This window comes from Sarcophilus harrisii, chromosome 5, assembly GCF_902635505.1.
Source record: "Sarcophilus harrisii chromosome 5, mSarHar1.11, whole genome shotgun sequence".
NCBI lineage: Eukaryota > Metazoa > Chordata > Mammalia > Dasyuromorphia > Dasyuridae > Sarcophilus > Sarcophilus harrisii.
The window spans coordinates 145,659,551-145,678,141 of NC_045430.1; the positions used below are offsets into that span (position 1 = coordinate 145,659,551).

At 33.6% G+C, this 18,591-nt stretch overlaps 1 protein-coding gene across 12 annotated transcripts in view; it reads left to right on the top strand.

Moving 5' to 3' along the window:
* MAGI2 (membrane associated guanylate kinase, WW and PDZ domain containing 2) overlaps nt 1–18,591 on the top strand; it is a 1,604,868-nt gene that overhangs the window by 1,530,771 nt on the left and 55,506 nt on the right. For 9 of the 12 annotated variants that reach the window (XM_031940846.1, XM_031940849.1, XM_031940848.1 and 6 more), the window contains one exon: nt 333–471. In XM_031940846.1, coding sequence (XP_031796706.1) covers nt 333–471 — 139 coding nt within the window. Of the gene's footprint in view, nt 1–332; nt 472–15,962; nt 16,052–18,591 lie in introns of all 12 variants that reach the window. The other 3 variants (XM_031940854.1, XM_031940855.1, XM_031940856.1) reach the window with 1 other exon arrangement.

An 18,591-nucleotide genomic window follows, 5' to 3' on the forward strand; every position in this document is an offset into this window, starting at 1 on the left:
GATATTTACTATCACTTTAAGGCTTAGAAAGTTATTTATGTATGTAGTCTCAATCGGGCTTCACAATAATCCTATGAGGTAAAGTGACCTATTTGATAGTAAAGAAAGAGAGGGTTAGAAGATTTATGACAGTCATATAGAAATTCATGACAAAAGTGGGATTCAAATTCATTTCTTTGTGTTCAAGTCCAATGCTCTTCCATATTTCTTTGTAATCCGATAACCTTTTTGATCTTTCTAATCCTTTAGAGACAGTAATTTTCTAATTTTATAATCATACTTGGCTAACTTGATTAACTTTTATATTTGCATTTTGTGTTATTACTTGGCAGGTAGGAGATCAGATCATTGAAATCAATGGGGAAAGCACAAGAGACATGACGCATGCCAGAGCAATAGAGCTGATCAAGTCTGGAGGAAGAAGAGTGAGACTGCTGCTGAAACGTGGGACAGGACAGGTCCCAGAGTACGGTGGGTTTGCACATCATAGTTCATCTTTGTGTCCTTCTATGTACTGAAAATATTCTTACCCCTTTTAGAACTATATCAGTTCTTTATTTCTACCTAACTATATATTTACCTATCATTACATAAATATATTTTAAAATACTCACTTAAACTAATATAGATATGTTACAACTCAGTATGTATACAATATTTTCGATTTGAAATATAAATAATGTTAGAGTTTTCCAGGGCATCTGTGAATGTGCTAGGAGATTATGCAAATATTCATTTATTGAAATATATTTTCCTTTTCACTTTTGCAGGGATTTTTCTGTTCATTTGGGTTCACAGTAATTACAAATTATTTTCTAAAATGATATGTATCAGTCATTTATGATTCTTTAGCAATATTAAAAGATATTCATGTCCTCCTTATTTATCTGTCAGCCTTTTAAAGAGATCTATTTCAGGCATTTTTATGGCTTAGAATTTAAAACTTAAATTTTATTTGATCTAGAAGTTGTATTTCTTTTACATTTTGAGTTTTGGGCTTTCCTATTTCCCTCCCTCATTTACGAATACTCTTTTATTATTTACCTGCTGCCCTTTCCAAATAACTAGTATAAATGCATTTGAGATTATAAATTTGTGCCTTCAAAGGGCTTTTGAGTGATTATTTCCTTATGGCCATTTTAGAACCTATCAAAATCATTATTTTATAGTGCATCACAACATGGTTCTATCATATGAAAAGCAACAGTATAAACTGAGAAAACTGACAGAAGGAGTTGAGTTGATCAATTATCCAAGTGATGCAATCAATGTGAATAGCTAATCTGAACATGGAAGTTCCCTCCCAACTTGTTATGACTCCCCTTTCCTTCCCTATGTCACCAAAAAAAATCCTAAAAACAGGATAAATCATTTAAGAATTGTTTCAATTTCCATTTCATCTTCCTTATCTATATACAAGCTCTGAGCCTATTGGAATCATCTAAAGCTCCAAATAGCTTTAAAAAATGTAAGTTCCTTGAAGGCAGGCACTATTACATTTTTATCTTTATATCCCTAGAACCTAGCACAGTTCCTGGTATATCATAAGCACTTATTAAATGATTGCTTAATTGAATAATTTATCCTATAATAAAAAAAAGTGAATCTCAAAGTTCAGAAGAGAGCAGAGTACCAAGTAGAAAATCCTTTAAATTCAGAGCTCAAAAGATTTCTTTAGAACTGGATCTATGCCCAGTGAAATATAAAGAAATATTTCATTGGAAGGACCAATTCTAATCTCATTTTAGTAGTTTTTAATAATACTAATTATTTTTAATTAATTTGAATGGTAAATACAAGTGAAATTTTGCTAAAGGGAATGTTACATGTTTTGTAAATTAGATGAACTCTAATATATATCAAGGTCATTTGATTTCCTGAAATATTGAATAACCAAATAATGTCATGGTTACATATGAATTCTAATCATTTCTATATTTATTTTTGTAAAATTTTGAGTTCCAAATGTTTTCCCTACCCCTCCCTTATCCCTTCCAAAACAGCAAGCAATGTAATATAGGTTATACATATACAATCAATTTTAACCATTTCTAAAAGTCATCTATGTACATTGAAGATATATTTCACTCACTTGTCAGGATCTGGCAAAATATTATCTATGCCAGAAAAAAAGTTAATCAGATGTTAGCAAATGCAAACAAGTCAAAAAATTAAAATATATATACCTATGTGCATATACATATTATATATACATATTCAAAAATAAATTACTACTACTCCTACTGCAAAATATATATCATCATTCACTTCCTCTTGAGGCTACCTTGATAGTTCCCATATGCCTTACAATTTCTATCAGTATGAAGTGAGTTCTCAGGTCCCATACTCTTAATAGATTTATAATTAGAAACCAGATAAGCAATTGTATATACATCATGGTGCACTTAGATAGTGAAGCTGATGGAGTACCAGTCCCAGTCAGGAAGACCTGAGTTCAAATCTAGGATCAGCCATTTCCTAGCTATATGATCCTGGGTAAGTCACTTAACTCTATTAATTTCATTTTCTCCTCTATAAAATGAGCTGAAGACTAAATGACAAACCAAGAAACCCCAAATCAGGTCACAAAACATCAACAACAAAAAGTATATATCACAAAAATAAATATAAATTCATTCCTATGACCTAAAAATTGCTTTTAAACAGACTGATGAAATATAGTCTTTGGGTATTTTAATGTTAGTCAGCTCAATTTTAACTTTATCTAAAAAAGTCAAACTAAAGTTAAATCTTTCAGAGCAAAAGCACAGTTTGTTTAGCACTTGAGTTTAGATCACCTAAACACTTGAACTTTTATGCTGGTCCTTAATTCTATTAAACTGGTGATAGGTACATTGTAAATGTCTCTTCATTTTTCTAAGATTCCACATTCCCAGACTTGATCATTAATATTAAATTTATTTTGTTAATTTCAACATTAAACTAGATTTGACTGTAGAATAAATGTGTAGCAATTTACAGAGAAACTCACTTTGAAGAAAAATGACAGTACACTAGAAACTAGTCAATTGCTCTTGAGGCAAAATGAATGTAATGAATGAAAAGTTCTTTACAGGAAGTTTAAAAGGTTGAGGATCAGGTCAGCAAATTTTTTAGAATGTAACAATAATTTTTTAAATGATGCTTCTGCAACCTCTCAGGGGCTAATTAGGAAAAAGCAGTTCAAAGAAGCAGCCACATCAGAGGATGAGACAAACCACCCTGAAGTAACAGTGAGCACCTAAGGCTAAAAAACATAATAAATCTTCTAACTGAAGTTGATAAAATGTGGTATAAACCAATACACACACATGTGTATGTTTTACTTTATATAAAAAAGGGTGAGCAAACTAAGTTAGGAGATATCTCTTTCCTAGCACCAAATGAAGAGTTTATCTTTAATACTTAGCCAAGAAACTATTATGTTTCTGGTGTCTAATGTCATCTTATTCACCAAAAAAAAAAAAAAAATGATTTTATTTATTTTAATGAATTTAAATTTTGTGACATTTAATCCTGAAATTTGCTGTTTTGAGCTTCTTAAATTTCACATCTAAACTTAGTTTAAATTCCATCTTCAAAGGATTATTTTGTGGATTATTGGAGCCCATGGGAGATGTTTACCTTAACCTCCCAGGGAATTGCAGGCTTAAAGCAGCATGAGAAAGACTAAACTCTGAAGATTATCAGACTGTAGAACTCTTGTCTAGTTAATGATTTTAAAGATATCAACCAGCCCTCTGATACCTACACAACTGCAAACATCTCTGAAGCAAGACCTTTATCAGGTTTTATGAGCAATGTCAAGACAAATCAGGACTTGGTCAAGAGAGATGGGGGGGGGGGGGGGCTAGCATCAAGCTCCTATGGTGTTCTGTGACAGAGAGATAAGCACAGAGGCAAAGGAGAGAAAAAACACCCAGAGCACCTGAGAGATTATTGACTGAGAAAAATCTGTGTGAATCCAAGTGAGCTACGAAAAGGAATAAAATGTACTGCAAATGTGTCATACATATGGGACAGCAATTACTTCAGGATTCAAAAGCTTTTTCTGCCAACTCAGAGGGGGAAATTCACAAATTCAGCCAGGAAATCAGTGGTCACACCGAGGGACCTGTCAGAACCATGGAGGGGGCCAAAAAATGATAAAAGGATTTGGAAGTGGCAGAACTTGAAAGAGAAGCTCGGGAGATAGATATATTTCTTCTCTCCTCTAAACCTTAGACTAGGAGTTTGTTAGTGTTGAGGCCAGACAAAGGAATGAATTGTTCCTATTTATCCCCATCTTGAACTAACAGAGAACACTCACTCCACTAAACCAAGAGGAAAAATACACTATACTTAACAATAATGATATAATTATGTGCTGGTTATAAAAATGCCTTCCGAAATGAGGTATTGACAGACAATTTATCCCCAAAACATTAACCTCTTTCTGCAGAGAAATAAATTATACAACTCTCTGCTTTGAAGTATATTTTTCTATCAAGTCATGGGAAGAAGTATGAATGCGCCCTTATTTTATAAATCTGAAGTAAAGAAATCAGACTTGTCTTCTAGGCATAAAAGAAGCTCCAACATTAAGGATGTGTACTTGGGCAATAATCTGCTATTCATATTTCATCAAAATAAAGCAATAGAGAAATAGGTTCTTCTACTGTAGTTAATACTGTTGACCTTTTAAAAAGCAGGTTAATCTAAACCAAAAATAGTTTAAGAGAAACAATAATTACAATCATAATCAGTTAACATTTATTTAATACTTACTATATGCTGGGCATTATGCAAAGCATTTTATAATTATTATTTTAATTGATCCTACTTATGAGGTAGGTGCTATTTTTATCCCCATTTTATAGATGAGTAAACTAAGGCAGACAGAAGTTAAGTGAGTAGCCCATTAGCAAGTATCTTAATTTCTTCCTGACTCCTGGATTAGAGTTCTATGCACAAAGCTACTTACCTCCCTTTAGGCAACAAAGTCAAACTAGGTTAAGGATTAAACATTTCTGTCCACATGACAAGTAAAAATAGCATCCACAGAAAGAAGCAAATCAGTATGTTGCCTTTCTGTTCATATTTTTATTCCTAAAGTTAATTGTATAAATATTTGTTTCTATCTCAGCTATCAGGCCTTGGAAAAATGAAACTGAGCTGCTCAAGTATTATCAAACTTCATTAGGTTAGATTAATTTTGGAGAAAGATCTGTCTCTCATACTATCAAACATTGCTAAAAATATATATATATATATAATTTATGACTCTCAAGGATACACTGTACTGTAAGTAGGATAGAGTTATTGCCTAATAGGTAAGAATGATTTTAAATGATTATACTGAAACACCAGCTTAATCTGTGCTGCCCTCTTATATTGCAATATCATTATTTATACATAAACATCATTTCTAATACCCTTTAGAAATAGTCTGTTCTATTAAATAGGAAAACATTCTCCTTATCTTCTTGATAGTATTCATTTGCTTAGTAAATGCCTTATTCGCTTGGTAATATACTTAAACTTCTGGCAAGTCCCCATTCATCAGATATTTCATACAATATAATAAAATCAAATCAGACAGCTTTAATTTAAAAAAAAAATTCATCTTTAGAATTAAAGTCTTTCCCAAAACAAGGATAGGAATAGGAACTAAGCCTGTGATTTCATGGCTATAGGGAATTCCTGGATGGGAAAACTTCCTCTAACAGTGCAGTCAACACCTTCTTTTGCAATTTTTAACTAAAAGAATTTCCAACAACATTGAGAGATTTAGTAATTCACCTAGGATCAAATAGTTGGAATGTCACAGGCAGCACAAAAGAAACATACTATAAAAACCTTGCAAATTAGAACAAACTGCATTTGAGAAAGGAGATCTTAATTAAAAAGTATGAATAACTTAATTAAAGAATAGTTATAAAATTTCCACAAAAGCCCTTCTCAGATGCTTCATCCTAGCATAGATGGGTTCTTGAAACATCCCAGTAAAGTAAGATCACCAGCCAGTGCTCCCAGTAGAAGGAAAACATCAACAATAATTAACATTTATATAACACTTAATATGTGTTAAACACTGTATTCTTATTTCAATGGGGCAGCAAGGTGGCCTAGTGAAGAGAGAAGACCTGAATTCAAATCCAGCCTCAGACATTATACAAATCACTTAATCCCATTTGCCTCAATTTCCTCATCTATAAAATGAGCTGGAGAAGGAAATGGCAAATCATTCCAGTATCTTTGACAAGAATACCCCAAGTGGGTTCACAAATAATCAGAACTTAAAACAATTGAACAGCAACAATAACAAAATCTCATTTGATCCTTACAACTAACTACCCTGCAAGGCAGATGCTATAATTATCCCCATTTTTATAGATGAAGAAACTGAGGAAGACAATGGTAAGTGACTTGCCTAAAGATCTTACTGGAAAAGATTCATTGTCCCCTCAATAGATTACTAGCCTACCAAAGTACAAAGGAAGTGATGATTTCTTTGTTCATGGCAATATATGAAATGCAAATTGACACTCAATGGTAATCAACTGTAGAGTGGGAAGCATTGATTAAAAAGGAGGCAGAAAGAGCTAAGAATCTGTTTCTTAATAGGGTAAAAAACTCAATTAAAAATGGTTATTTTAAATGTAAGGTTTTTATGTAGTGACCAGGGGTATAGAAGCTGAATCAAGTCAGTCTTAACCTTTAAACCAAAAGACAAGTGGAAGTTGCAAGTAAATGGAAGGATGTCCTGGGAGGAGTAAATTATGATAGTGGTGATATTCATTTTACCCTTGCAACAAGAAACACCATTGCAGAGGATAGTTACATTGCAGTGCTTGTGAAAAGTATTTGCAAAGAGACCACCAAGAAGATAATTATAGCATATTTACTTTTATCTGTTGTAAAGAATAAGGGAAAATAAACAGTAGAGAATAAGGGAAAATATATTCCAGAAAGAAGTTAATAAAATTCTCCAAAATATTTTTTTTATTTTAAATATACATGTACTTATGTGTGTAAAACATTTTAAATATCTGAAGATTTTAGTAAAAACATAGCAGAAGAGTGAAAAATATGCTGGGAAAATATTATTCTTTATTAAGAAATGAAAGAGACTAAAGTAGTTTAGATAATATAAAAGCCTTACCACTCTATATCATGAACAGAAGAAAGTTGAGGCACCAGACATGACTAGAAGCAAATAATATCATGAAAATGAATTTTTTTTATTTTTAACAGACAGGAAATAAATCAATAAATATTCATTAAACATCTACTATGTACCAGGTACTGTGTTTGACAAAAGAAATAAAAAGACAAAAAAATGAGACAGTTTCTGCTCTCATGGAGCAAAATGACTGGTTACCAATTTGGTAATCACTTTGGAATCACTGTCTGAATATAGTCAGACATTTAACTTATTACATAGATCAAAATCAGCATTAAATCAGAAGAGAGAATGAAAATGAGATATAGTGTTCAATTTAAATACTTCCAGCCTGACCTATTTAAGGAAATTATTGACTATCCCAAATTTCAAATAAAAAGGACAGACAAATATTTTATCAGCATTCCCAAGGAAGTTTTAACTAATAAAAATCAAATGCCACAATAAAGAAACAGAAGAACCAAGAAACCATGTCAATAGTAGAAATTAAACCACATGTGGACTCTAATATCACAATCAAGCATGAAGAAATAGAGTAAGATTAAAGAAATCAAAAATAGGGAGAATAGCTAGTCTTTACCTAACATGCAAAGGAGACCCATGCGATAGGTGAAACAATTTGAGTGTATTTGAGAGGATTGAGGGTATTTGAAGATATTGATTTTTAAGACATTCTAAAAAGAAAATTCTGCCTAATAATTGGAGGAAGGGGGAATCACATACTTCATTGTTATTCAGAAAAAGGAGAACAAAAAAGTCAGTAAATACAAACCACATACCTCCTTCTCCTTTTTAAAAAAGCTTTAAGATTATTCTGTATCCATAACGGGAGTGTTCTTGATAAAACTATGAAAAGAGGTCAGTAAGTTTTCAACAAATATTCCATCAGAGGCTCTATCTTTATAGTAACATACAGTTATACCATTAAATTGAATATAATACATTATTGAAATTATTGTCTATCGACTATAAAAAGTACTTTATTCAATAGAGGAAAATGCTGCTTCCAAAGGCCCTCCTCAATGAGAAGACTCCCATGTAGATATTAAATGTATATAAGATTTCTTTGAAATATACAACAATAGAAATAACTTTATTCAGTGACTACTACTTAAAAGCAAATAAAACATAAAACAGGAAGATACATCCTCATCAAAGATTTTTACTGCTCTCATGGAAGTTGTCCAGTAAACAAACGTTTTTTGTTTTTCAAACACTTTTGTTGCAGATGACATTGTTTTTCAGATCAAGTCTCAAAATCTTGTGGAGCTTCCTAAATGAGGTTTAATGATCACTCAGAAGATTTCAGGCTATCCACCTAAACTAACTATCCACCAAAAAAAAAATCAAGTGAATGAAGAAGAATGATTATTGCTCAGATTATGAAGCTGAATATATATTGAATTGAACTGGTCCTTCATTCAGTGTGTATGGATATGTATATGTTTATGGATATGGATTTATATGTATATGTCAGTACATATATGAGAGCATATGTGGATTTGAGTGTATACATACCTTGGTTAAGTTGCAGATGGTCAATGAGTCTATCTGCATCCAATGAGTCCAGTTATAGATATATGTGAGAGTGTATATGTATTTCTTGGCTAAAATATACAGATGCACAATGAACTGAACCCCAAAAGGAAGAAAAGAATGAAGTAAATTGTATTTGAAAATTTTAAAGTAATGACCCCAATCTTACAGAGTAATGACCCTATAAATCTTCCTAAAACGCCAAGGTTCATTTTTTGAAATCAGCATTCTTCTAGTGATGCCATATAACTTAGAATCTGAAATAACATAGTCACTGAAAAATCAAAGTTGTAGATCATATTGTCTTCCTTGAGGGGAATAGGTTGTAGCATATTACCAATGAAGCTCACCAGAAGCACCATTAAAGAGATCATCAAAGTCACATATACCTTGAAAAGGAAATGGGCTGGTAATGTAGCAAGAAGACAAGACAATAAATGAATGTATGCTCCATTGGTATCCACATAACATTAAGAGAACTAGAGGAAGAGCCCCAGTGTTTTAAGTAAATCTCTATGATTATGGGAAGGTACGGACAGAAATTACATGGGATGTGAAGCCATAGATGATTCACAATATCTCCCTTTGGATGGATTATACACATTAAAGATCCTTGGAAGTATTTAAGTTTCCAAAAAGAGGAATTGTACTCATTTCAGCTACCTAAAAAACCCATATTTACCTAACATAATTTTATCATATAGGAACACCTATACTTAGGCCTTGTTCTTTTGAATTGATGAGAATTATTTGTCATTAGGCATTATTAGTATGTAAATAAGGACCTGAATAAGAGGGCTTAAATGATTACTTATATTTAATATAATGCTTTGTAGTTCATGAAATATTTTTACATACATTATTTCCTTTGATCTTCATAACTTGGTAAAAAATAGGCAATGAAATATTATTATCCCCATTTTACAGAGAAGAATACTAGGGGTCATAAACTAAGAGTTTCCTTTTAGTAATTTGCTCAGTCTATGATGGACACTTGCCAGTAGCTGGTCTTCAGCTGCATTACATTCACCTAGACACCAGGAACCATCTCACCTAGCACCCCAGAGTTTGTACAGTTGTCTTGAGATTGCCCAAATCTATATAAAGAAAATGAAAGATTCCCCATTGTCTTCAATTCCTCCTCAGAGACCAAGTTTATGAGAGTCTTTAAATGGCTTCATAGCCTTTGTACTAATTCACCTGCATTTTTAATAGGGCAAAGGCAGCTTGCTACAATAATAAATTCTGAGATTTAATTTCAGCTTTTGACATTCACAGTTAAATGTATCTTCCTCTTCCATGAGATGTTCCACAAATCACTCAAGAAAACCTTCAGCTTAGAAAGGAAAAATGATCAACCATTAAAAGAAGGAGACAGTAGGAGAGAAGGCTGCCAAAATCCCTGCCTGTTGCACACATAGAGAAGATTTTTTTTTTTTTTCGTTTCTAAAAAGATACCAAGACCGACATTTGTGGTATTATAGTTGTCCCATGAGACACTTTAACCAGATAAGTGATGACCAAGTTGTAGCTTCATAGAAGCAGAAGCTGAAGGCTGCCATGAAATGCTAACTCACAGCACCAGAATTAATTTCTCACCTCTCAGGCCTTTAGTCCTAGGAAAGTCTCATTGTTTAATTTATTTCTTCTTAAACTATGAGCAAATTCTTTTTCGCTGATAAATATCTTTTATATCACCTTCAATGAGCATTTGGCTTTTGAGAGTTATAGGTTAACCCTAAGGCTTTTTATAATATTGTGACTTCTATGAATCTATGATCTCATTGATATGAGGTCTCCCTACAGTGACATGTACTGAAACCTAGATATTGCTATTTTTTCCTTTGCAATTCCGGCCCATGACATCCCATAAGTTTCTTTTTTTTTTTGGGGGGGGGGTTACCCAGCCTGCTAAGATATTACCTCTAAATCAATAAAGTGCATGGGCTAACCTTTAGTTATCCTTTGCTCTGAACTATATGATTTATATAGCTCAAATCCTGAAAGTCACCTGGGAGTCACCTCTCAGAGCCAGTCCAGATCCTCATACTAAACATTCATTATCCTTATGTTCTATTGTCAGTGTGCTGCAGTCTACTCTCACTCACTATGTATGTCTCCAGGCCCTTTAGATGACCTATAATTTCAGTTCTTGGTAGACTAGCATTTCAAGTCAATAAAAATTCATTAGCATCCTACTATGTGCAATGATCTGGGGGTGCAAAGAGAAGTTAAAACAGTCCCTGATTCCAAAAGGCTCATAGGTTAATAGGAGAGATAAGCAAACAATTATGTACAAACTTGATCTATGCTGGGTAATCTAAAGATAATCTCAGATAACCAACATTAAAGAGAACAAGGAAAGTCTTCTTACAGATGGTAGAGTTTTCACTGAGACATGAAAGAAGTCAGAGAATACAAAAGGAAGAGGCAAGGGATTCAAAGCTGTGAATTCACTTGTGTAGGAAACTCCATACCCCACAACAGTGTGAAACCTTTCTGCTTAGAACTTGTAATGTTTTAATGTTAACCAGGGATGCTTCATGGTTAAATGACTTGGCTAGAGTTTCTGCATCAAAGAAAGAACTTAACCTCAAATCTACTAGATTCCAAGGCCAGCCCTGATAGCTCTCAGAAGAATTTATTTCCAAAAAAGACAATCCTTTTGTTTTTGGGTGAAGTTTGGAGTCATTAAGAACACTACAAAATCTCCCAAAGATATAATAAAACCTACTTTCATCTTCCTGTTCAGTTCTGAGTCCAATTGTCCATATACTGTCTGTCCACCATAGATTTATTGATGGAACAGTTTTATTAGATATGTAATATAAACATTCTTTATCCATTGTGTTTGTGTGTATGTGTGTGTGTATCTGAATAGTTGGACCAAACTCTTAAAGCTATCACTCCATAGACTTCTACTCCAATAGCCATTGGAGATGACTCTGGGTTCACTAGTTGATATAGAACTTTTCCTTGGTCCTGACCCAGGAAGATTTGTCCCTCTCCAAAAAATTCAATGGCCCTTCCACTTTCAGAGTAACTATTATAATGTCAAGTTTATAGACACAGGATTAATTTAAGGATTCAGAACTCCTGACCTGATTCAGCCTCTATTTTAGCTGGAATCACATGTATTCCCACTCTAAGCTCTGCTCAGAGTCAATTTCTCCTTACAGCTAAGATAATAATCCCTATAAAATGATCACCAACCATCTTATTTGTAGAAAAGCAAGTCTTATCTAACATACTGATTAGCTAAGGGCCACATGGGTTGTCAGTCTGAGCCAATCCCTATCTTTTACTTTCTCTCTCAATTTAATTTGCTTTGGATTAATCGATATGGCATTGCCTGAGTTCTCAGATAATATGGCTCTCCAGTGCTTTATTCTACCCTCAGTTTGGATTCCTAAGGAACAAATCCACCTTTGATTCTAGTCTGTGGTTCCTTCAAACATACACAAAATAGAAAAGCATTGTATAAATAAGATATGGAGAGAGTAGTTATTCCCACACAGAAAGGGAGTCATAAAATGATTAGAACAGAATCAGCATCTATCACTATTAGTACAATTCAAGACTCTTTGGGACACTAATGTTTCTTTGTGAATCTGCTTTTGCCTCCAATGATCAAACCAATCAGATACCAAAAAAGATTTTTTTTTTCCATTGACCTTCCTTTCTTTCCACAAGTGAGCTACCAATGCTGCTGCTATATTTGTATCTTCCAGCAGGCGCTGTTGCTTCTCCCCATAATTTGCTGGGCTTCCAGGAGATTTTGTTCACAAGGTCAATGTTAAGTGAAGGGAACACAAAAGTAATAAAGGCCACAACAAACCCCAAATAAGTCTGAGATGTTGTGCCTCTACATCTATGAGAGTTTAGCGAAGAACCAAGTAGAAGAGCTTTCTTGTTTCCCCACTTCAGTTATGTTACTTAGAATTTTTAAACTATTTAGCCCAATCACTCTACATCTCCAAATCTGATTACAGTGATTGCTGAAAATAATAATAAAATTTTTAAAATTAAAAAAACAGAGCTGTGAATAACTTGGGTTACTCACTCACTCCCAAGATCCAATTTGCTTGTCATGCAAATGACATGAAGACAAGACCAAAAAGACCAAATGAAGTTTTGAGATTTGTTTCCTTGTTTCTTAAACATATCCATAAGTAACAAAATTGCTGATCTTTATTTGTTTACTTCTGCCAGACTATGGTTCTTCTTTCTGCAACCAAAACATCTGTTTAATAATTAAGTAGTAAGCAATCAGTAAGCATTTAAATATCTTCTATGAGCCATGTTCTGAACTAGGAAAGAGAAATTTTAAAAAATTAAACAGCCCTGTCTGTCATGGAATTGACTTTTGTGTGTGTGTGTGTGTGTGTGTGAGTGTGAGTGTGAGAGAGAGAGAGAGAGAGAGAGAGAGAGAGAGAGAGAGACAGACAGACACAGACACGGAGGGAGAGAGAGAAGGAGGGGGAAGAGAGAGGGAAAGGGGGGAGAGAGAGAGAAAGAGGGAGGGAGGGAGAGAAGAAAGAAAAAGAGAGGAGGGAGGGAGGAAGGGAGGGAAGAAAGAGAGAGAGAGAGAAAGAGAGAGGGGGAGGAAGAGAAAAGGAAGAAGGAAGGGAAGGAGAGAGAGGAGAGAAAGAGAGGGATTGAGGGAGAAAGAGGAAAGAGAGAGAAGGAAGAAGGAAGAGAGAGAGAGAAAGAGAGAAGGAGAGAGGGAAGGAAAGAGAGAGATAAAGAGAAAGAGAGAGAGAGAAGGAGGGAAGAAGGGAGGGAGATGGGGAGAGACAGAGAGAAACAGAGACAGAGACAGGGACAGAAAGACAAAGAGTGCTAGGTGGCCCAGTGGATAGAATATCAGGGCCTAACATTCTATTCAGATATTTCATCTTATTGTGACTGGGTTCTTCAAACATGTGAATAGAATGTAATGTCTGGCCAGTGCTCCCAATAAAAGGGAAACAATAATAATAAACATATATAAAACACTTAATATATTAGGTACTATGTGAAGAACTTTATAATTATTACTTCATTTGAATGGAGTAGCTAAACTGCACAGTGAATAGAGATACAAGACCTGGAGTCAGGAAGTTGCACCTTCCCAAGTTCAAATCTGACTTCAGACACCTACTAATTGTATGACTCAGGACAAAGCACTTAATCTTGTTTCCTCAGTTTCCTCCTCTGTAAAATGAGCTGGAGAAGGAAATGTTCAACCATTCCAATATTTTGAACAATCTCAAATCTAAAAATCTCAAATAGGGTCCCAAAAAGTTAGACGGGACTGAAAGTGACTGAAATGGTAGGTGGAAATGCATATTCATATATACAGAATACATACAAAATAAATACTAGGTAATTTTGGAAGATAATGACATCTGGATGAATAAGAAAAGGCCTAATGTAGGAAGACACTCTTGAGCCAAACCTTAACATGAGAGAAAGGCCACTGGTGGTGATATCTATAAGATCTCAGATAGTGACTGTGATCATCAACTTTAAGTGTTAATATACAATATACTGGGTTTTAGGATAGACTCATCTTCATTTTCTTTGAATGTTTTGCCAAGCAAAAGTAATAGGAAACAAAAATAAAATTTTTAGTTTGGCATTTGATACCTACTCCCCCTAAAAAACACTCAGGTTTCCCTGCTATTTCTTCCAAAAATAGGCTGTGCTTTTTAACGTGATCTTCTATACTTTGGCATTCCCAAGACACACACCTTTCAGGCACAGTGAAGAAATTTATAAAAACTAAATGAATTGTTTCTCTGGTTGACATTTAAAATAAGACAACCACTTCTGAACAAGATTGCTTGCATTCTGATGAGGCAAAGCAGGTAACTTAATAAATTCTAAAACTTAATTTGGAATCAGACATTAACCACATTTATGGTTAAACACATATATCTTTCTTACCACAATATTCTTTCAGTTCAGTTTAATAAACATTTATAGTATACCATGAAAAACAATGACTGGCCATTAAGTTCAAATCAAAAATCCATGTTAAGCATCAGCTCACACAAAAACAAATGTTCCTTTTCACATGTTTTTCATTAGATCAACAGATTTACACCTATTTTATATGGGGAAAAACAAATACAAATTCTTATCATGGAAAAAAAAAGTATAAATGTAAGCATTATTTGATCCAAAACCAAAAAAACTTTAAATTCTTACCTAGAAAACATTCAAGGCATAAAGTAAAAGAGTAGGGAAGAAGTTTTCATCACATTAACCAGCCATATTTCTTCATTTCATGTGCTATGAATCCATAGCCAAAGAGTGATTTGTTATTTCATTGTATAAGAGAACTAAATATACTAAGTTTATCGCCAGATATGAGAACTCGCTCCCCCAATGAACAGCTAAACTCATTTATACTTTATAGTCAAATTTTCTGGAGCCTTGAGAGGCTAGGCACCTTGTACATGGTGATGCAGCTTTTATGTATCAGAAGCAGGTTGTTTACTTAGAGCTTTTTTAACTTCAAGACTAGGCCCTCCATCCACAACATCATTCAACCTTTTGTTATATCCTCAGCAGCCTATTATTGAAAGAGGAAATTCAAGCATCTTTTCAGATACATACTTAAAGACCTGTAATCCATGTACTGAACACAGATTAAAGTAGCCATTAAAACTTTGGATTAAAGCAAAGTCTTTAGTGAGTTTATATCCTGAAGTCTCAAGGAAATTTGTTGCTGCATTATTTTTGTTTATTTTCATTTTTAATTAAAAAAAATTTCAACAACCAAGGCTACAATGAATTTGAATTAAAATAAGTAAATTGATAGTAGGGCAGGATAAAGGAAGGGAAATGTCAAAATAAGAGATCATAATATAAAGACATACACAGGGCCTCCCAAATGAAATTATTACTGTGACTCACCATCCAAATGACAGAATTTATGTCCTATGAAAGCATTATATGTTCTGTAATAGGCTTGAATTTCAAAATTGATCTGAATATTTGCTGCTCCTTAAAAGCATTTAAAGATGTCATCAATATTTTGATAAAATATACTTCTCATACACATATAGTTCAGTCTTTTGCTAATTTAACTTACTGCATGCCTATCAGTATCAGCTTTACTTAAAGACTTTGTTTCTGCTATCAAGTATTTTTTATTCAACTATTCTAAAAATACTAAGAAATCTTTGTTCTAACAGTAATAATATATCTTTTGTCACTGGTTCTGTTAATTCTAATGATTGGTCCTAGGCTGTTCCTCCCCTTCCTTTAGGAATGGTACCTTCCAGTCTCTCCATGTGCATGAAAAGTGACAAGCATGGGTCCCCATATTTCTACTTATTGGGCCACCCTAAAGACACGGTTTGTAAAATCTGCATGAATATTATCCTTCTCTAATAAACTTTGTTTTCATATGTTTTTAACTGTTTAATGCTCCCTTACTCATAGTAGATTTTAATTGATATTTTTATATTGTCCAATATTCAGTATTTAAGAATACATAATTAGTAAGGATGTCATTTGTGAGTGGGTGTTATTGGAAAATGGAGATAGAAAACCTTATTTGATGTGCTATTATGACTAGAGATATTACCAGAATTTCTTTGAGGAAGGAAAAAGGAGATATGGAACATTGAACTTTGCACAAAATATGGCCAGAGTATCTCAATTTAGTAACTTCATTCAATCCCTCTGGGTCCTGATTTGGATTACTTTAAAAGGCAATCAGGCATTTATGCAGTCTTTGGAATAGTTTTTTGTTAATCAGTAGGATGGAGGAGGGAAGACCACTGGCCCTAGAAATATTGCCAAAGGGCCTGACTCCATGACAGGTTATCCATCAAGCTTTATGAAGGTTATCCAATTCTGAATCTTATTTCCCACCCCACCCCCTTACTCAACAATACAATAAGCTGAAAGCAATGTGTTTCATTGAGATACCTCCGTGAACAACTTGCCACATTTTCTTCAAAAAATTCAAAACTCTTAGCTAATTTTTAGCATACCATTTAGCTGTATGTTATTTTGAAAAAATATATATATATTTATAAAGAAAATAGGTTATTAAATGATTGCCTTGCAGATAAGATTCAATTAACTTTACATCCCATTAACTAATGTATTGGACCAATTCACATTTCTACTGTTACTTCTGCATTTACACAACTATCTAGAGAGATACAATTGCAGTTTCATGCCTTGAGACATTTTTGTACTGGATTGGTTTTTCAGGAATTATCTTAAAATGAAAACCAGTATTTCTGTGTCTCCACAACATTGTATACTTCATAGATGTAACTCATACTAACTCTTCTTGTGATACTGATTACTTACTTATTATTATTCATTATGACATTACTCATTATTACTTCTTATCCTAATCCCCAGCTTCTTTATCATCTCCAACACGGCTTCTTGTTCATTTGTATGTTTTTTATTATTATAAGTTATTATAAAGAATTTCTGATTATGAAACCTCCTTAATGAATAAAGGCAACTCTCTAAGACATTGACAATGTCTGACCGTGCATGTCCCATTCCTCACCTATAGTCTTTCACCTCTCCACCAGGTGAAGAGAGGTATATTTAATCATCAGTCCCCTGGAGTCAAGATTGATCTCTCCAAATTCCTCATATTTGTGATATCTTACAGCTCAGTATCATTCTTTCACATTAATATCCCCAACCATTATCTAATTTGTTTCCAGTTTCTTGTTACTTCAATAAAAATTAAAATGTTGCTGCAAATATTTTATTATATTTGGGACCCATGCCTAGCTATTGATATCCTCAGTCAAAAAGTATGAACAGGTTAATCATTTTTCTAGTACAGTTATAAATTGTTTTCTATAATGGTTGGATCAATTTATAGATTTACTAATAGTATATATATTTTATTGTACCTCTCTTCCTGTGGCCTCTTCAAAGTAGATTATTTTCAACTTTTAACTTCTGCAAAGTTCTTTTCAAGGCAATTTCTCTGACTTTTTTCTAAGAAGCTTTTCCCCATTACTGAAGCCCCTCCTGGTTATAGCATAAATGTAATATTCTCCCTAAAATAGGATTAGTCTCTAGGAGAGTGAATTATTTAGCCAACCCATGCTGCTAAATGCTTCTTTTGCCAGACCAAGTGATGATGCCAAATATATCCTGTCCCAATCATTTCCTGCCAATGTTTCTAAAAATTGGAATTGTCGTTTTCTCATATCTTTGTAAGTGCTTGTCTTCCAAAATATGTTATAGTGCAAAAGAAAGCTATCTATGAAATAAAACGTAAAGTCAGGCCATTTATTAAGAGTAATACTCCAGTGAAAAAGAAAAATCAGATTTTATTAAGACAGTTGTACAGTATTCTTTGGGGAAATCTAATAGAAAGACTTCAGCTTAAAGCAGAGCAAAAATTCTATTTCTCTTTTCTCAAAGAAAAGAAAATTCTGGACCTACCATGTGGCTTTATTTCAAATAATCCTGGGAGATTCATAAAGAATATGTGGGAACTTAATGTAAGGGGGAGGGGGGGAAACCCTTTATTAAGTCATTGAAATGATTAAATGAATTGGGAAATCTGTGTGGGTTCATTAACTACCCCAGGAGTCTTTGCCTCTGGAATTGCGAATTACTGTTTCTTCAAGTAGTGTCCCATAGGAACAAAGAAATGCCCTATCTGTGAATACAGAAATAGTTTCAGTCACCACATTCCATGATGTTAGTTTGGAGCTTAAGAACCAGACTCTTAAGTACTCTGTTCCACCTGAGGCCTGGATCAATGATGAAGCAAATTCCTGGGCAGAAAAAGAGTTGATCTCTGCCTGGGATCAAAGAGATAGCCAACTTTTCAATCAATTAATCAATAAACATTTATTAAGTACCATGCTTCACACAGGTACTAAGGGCTAGAGTAG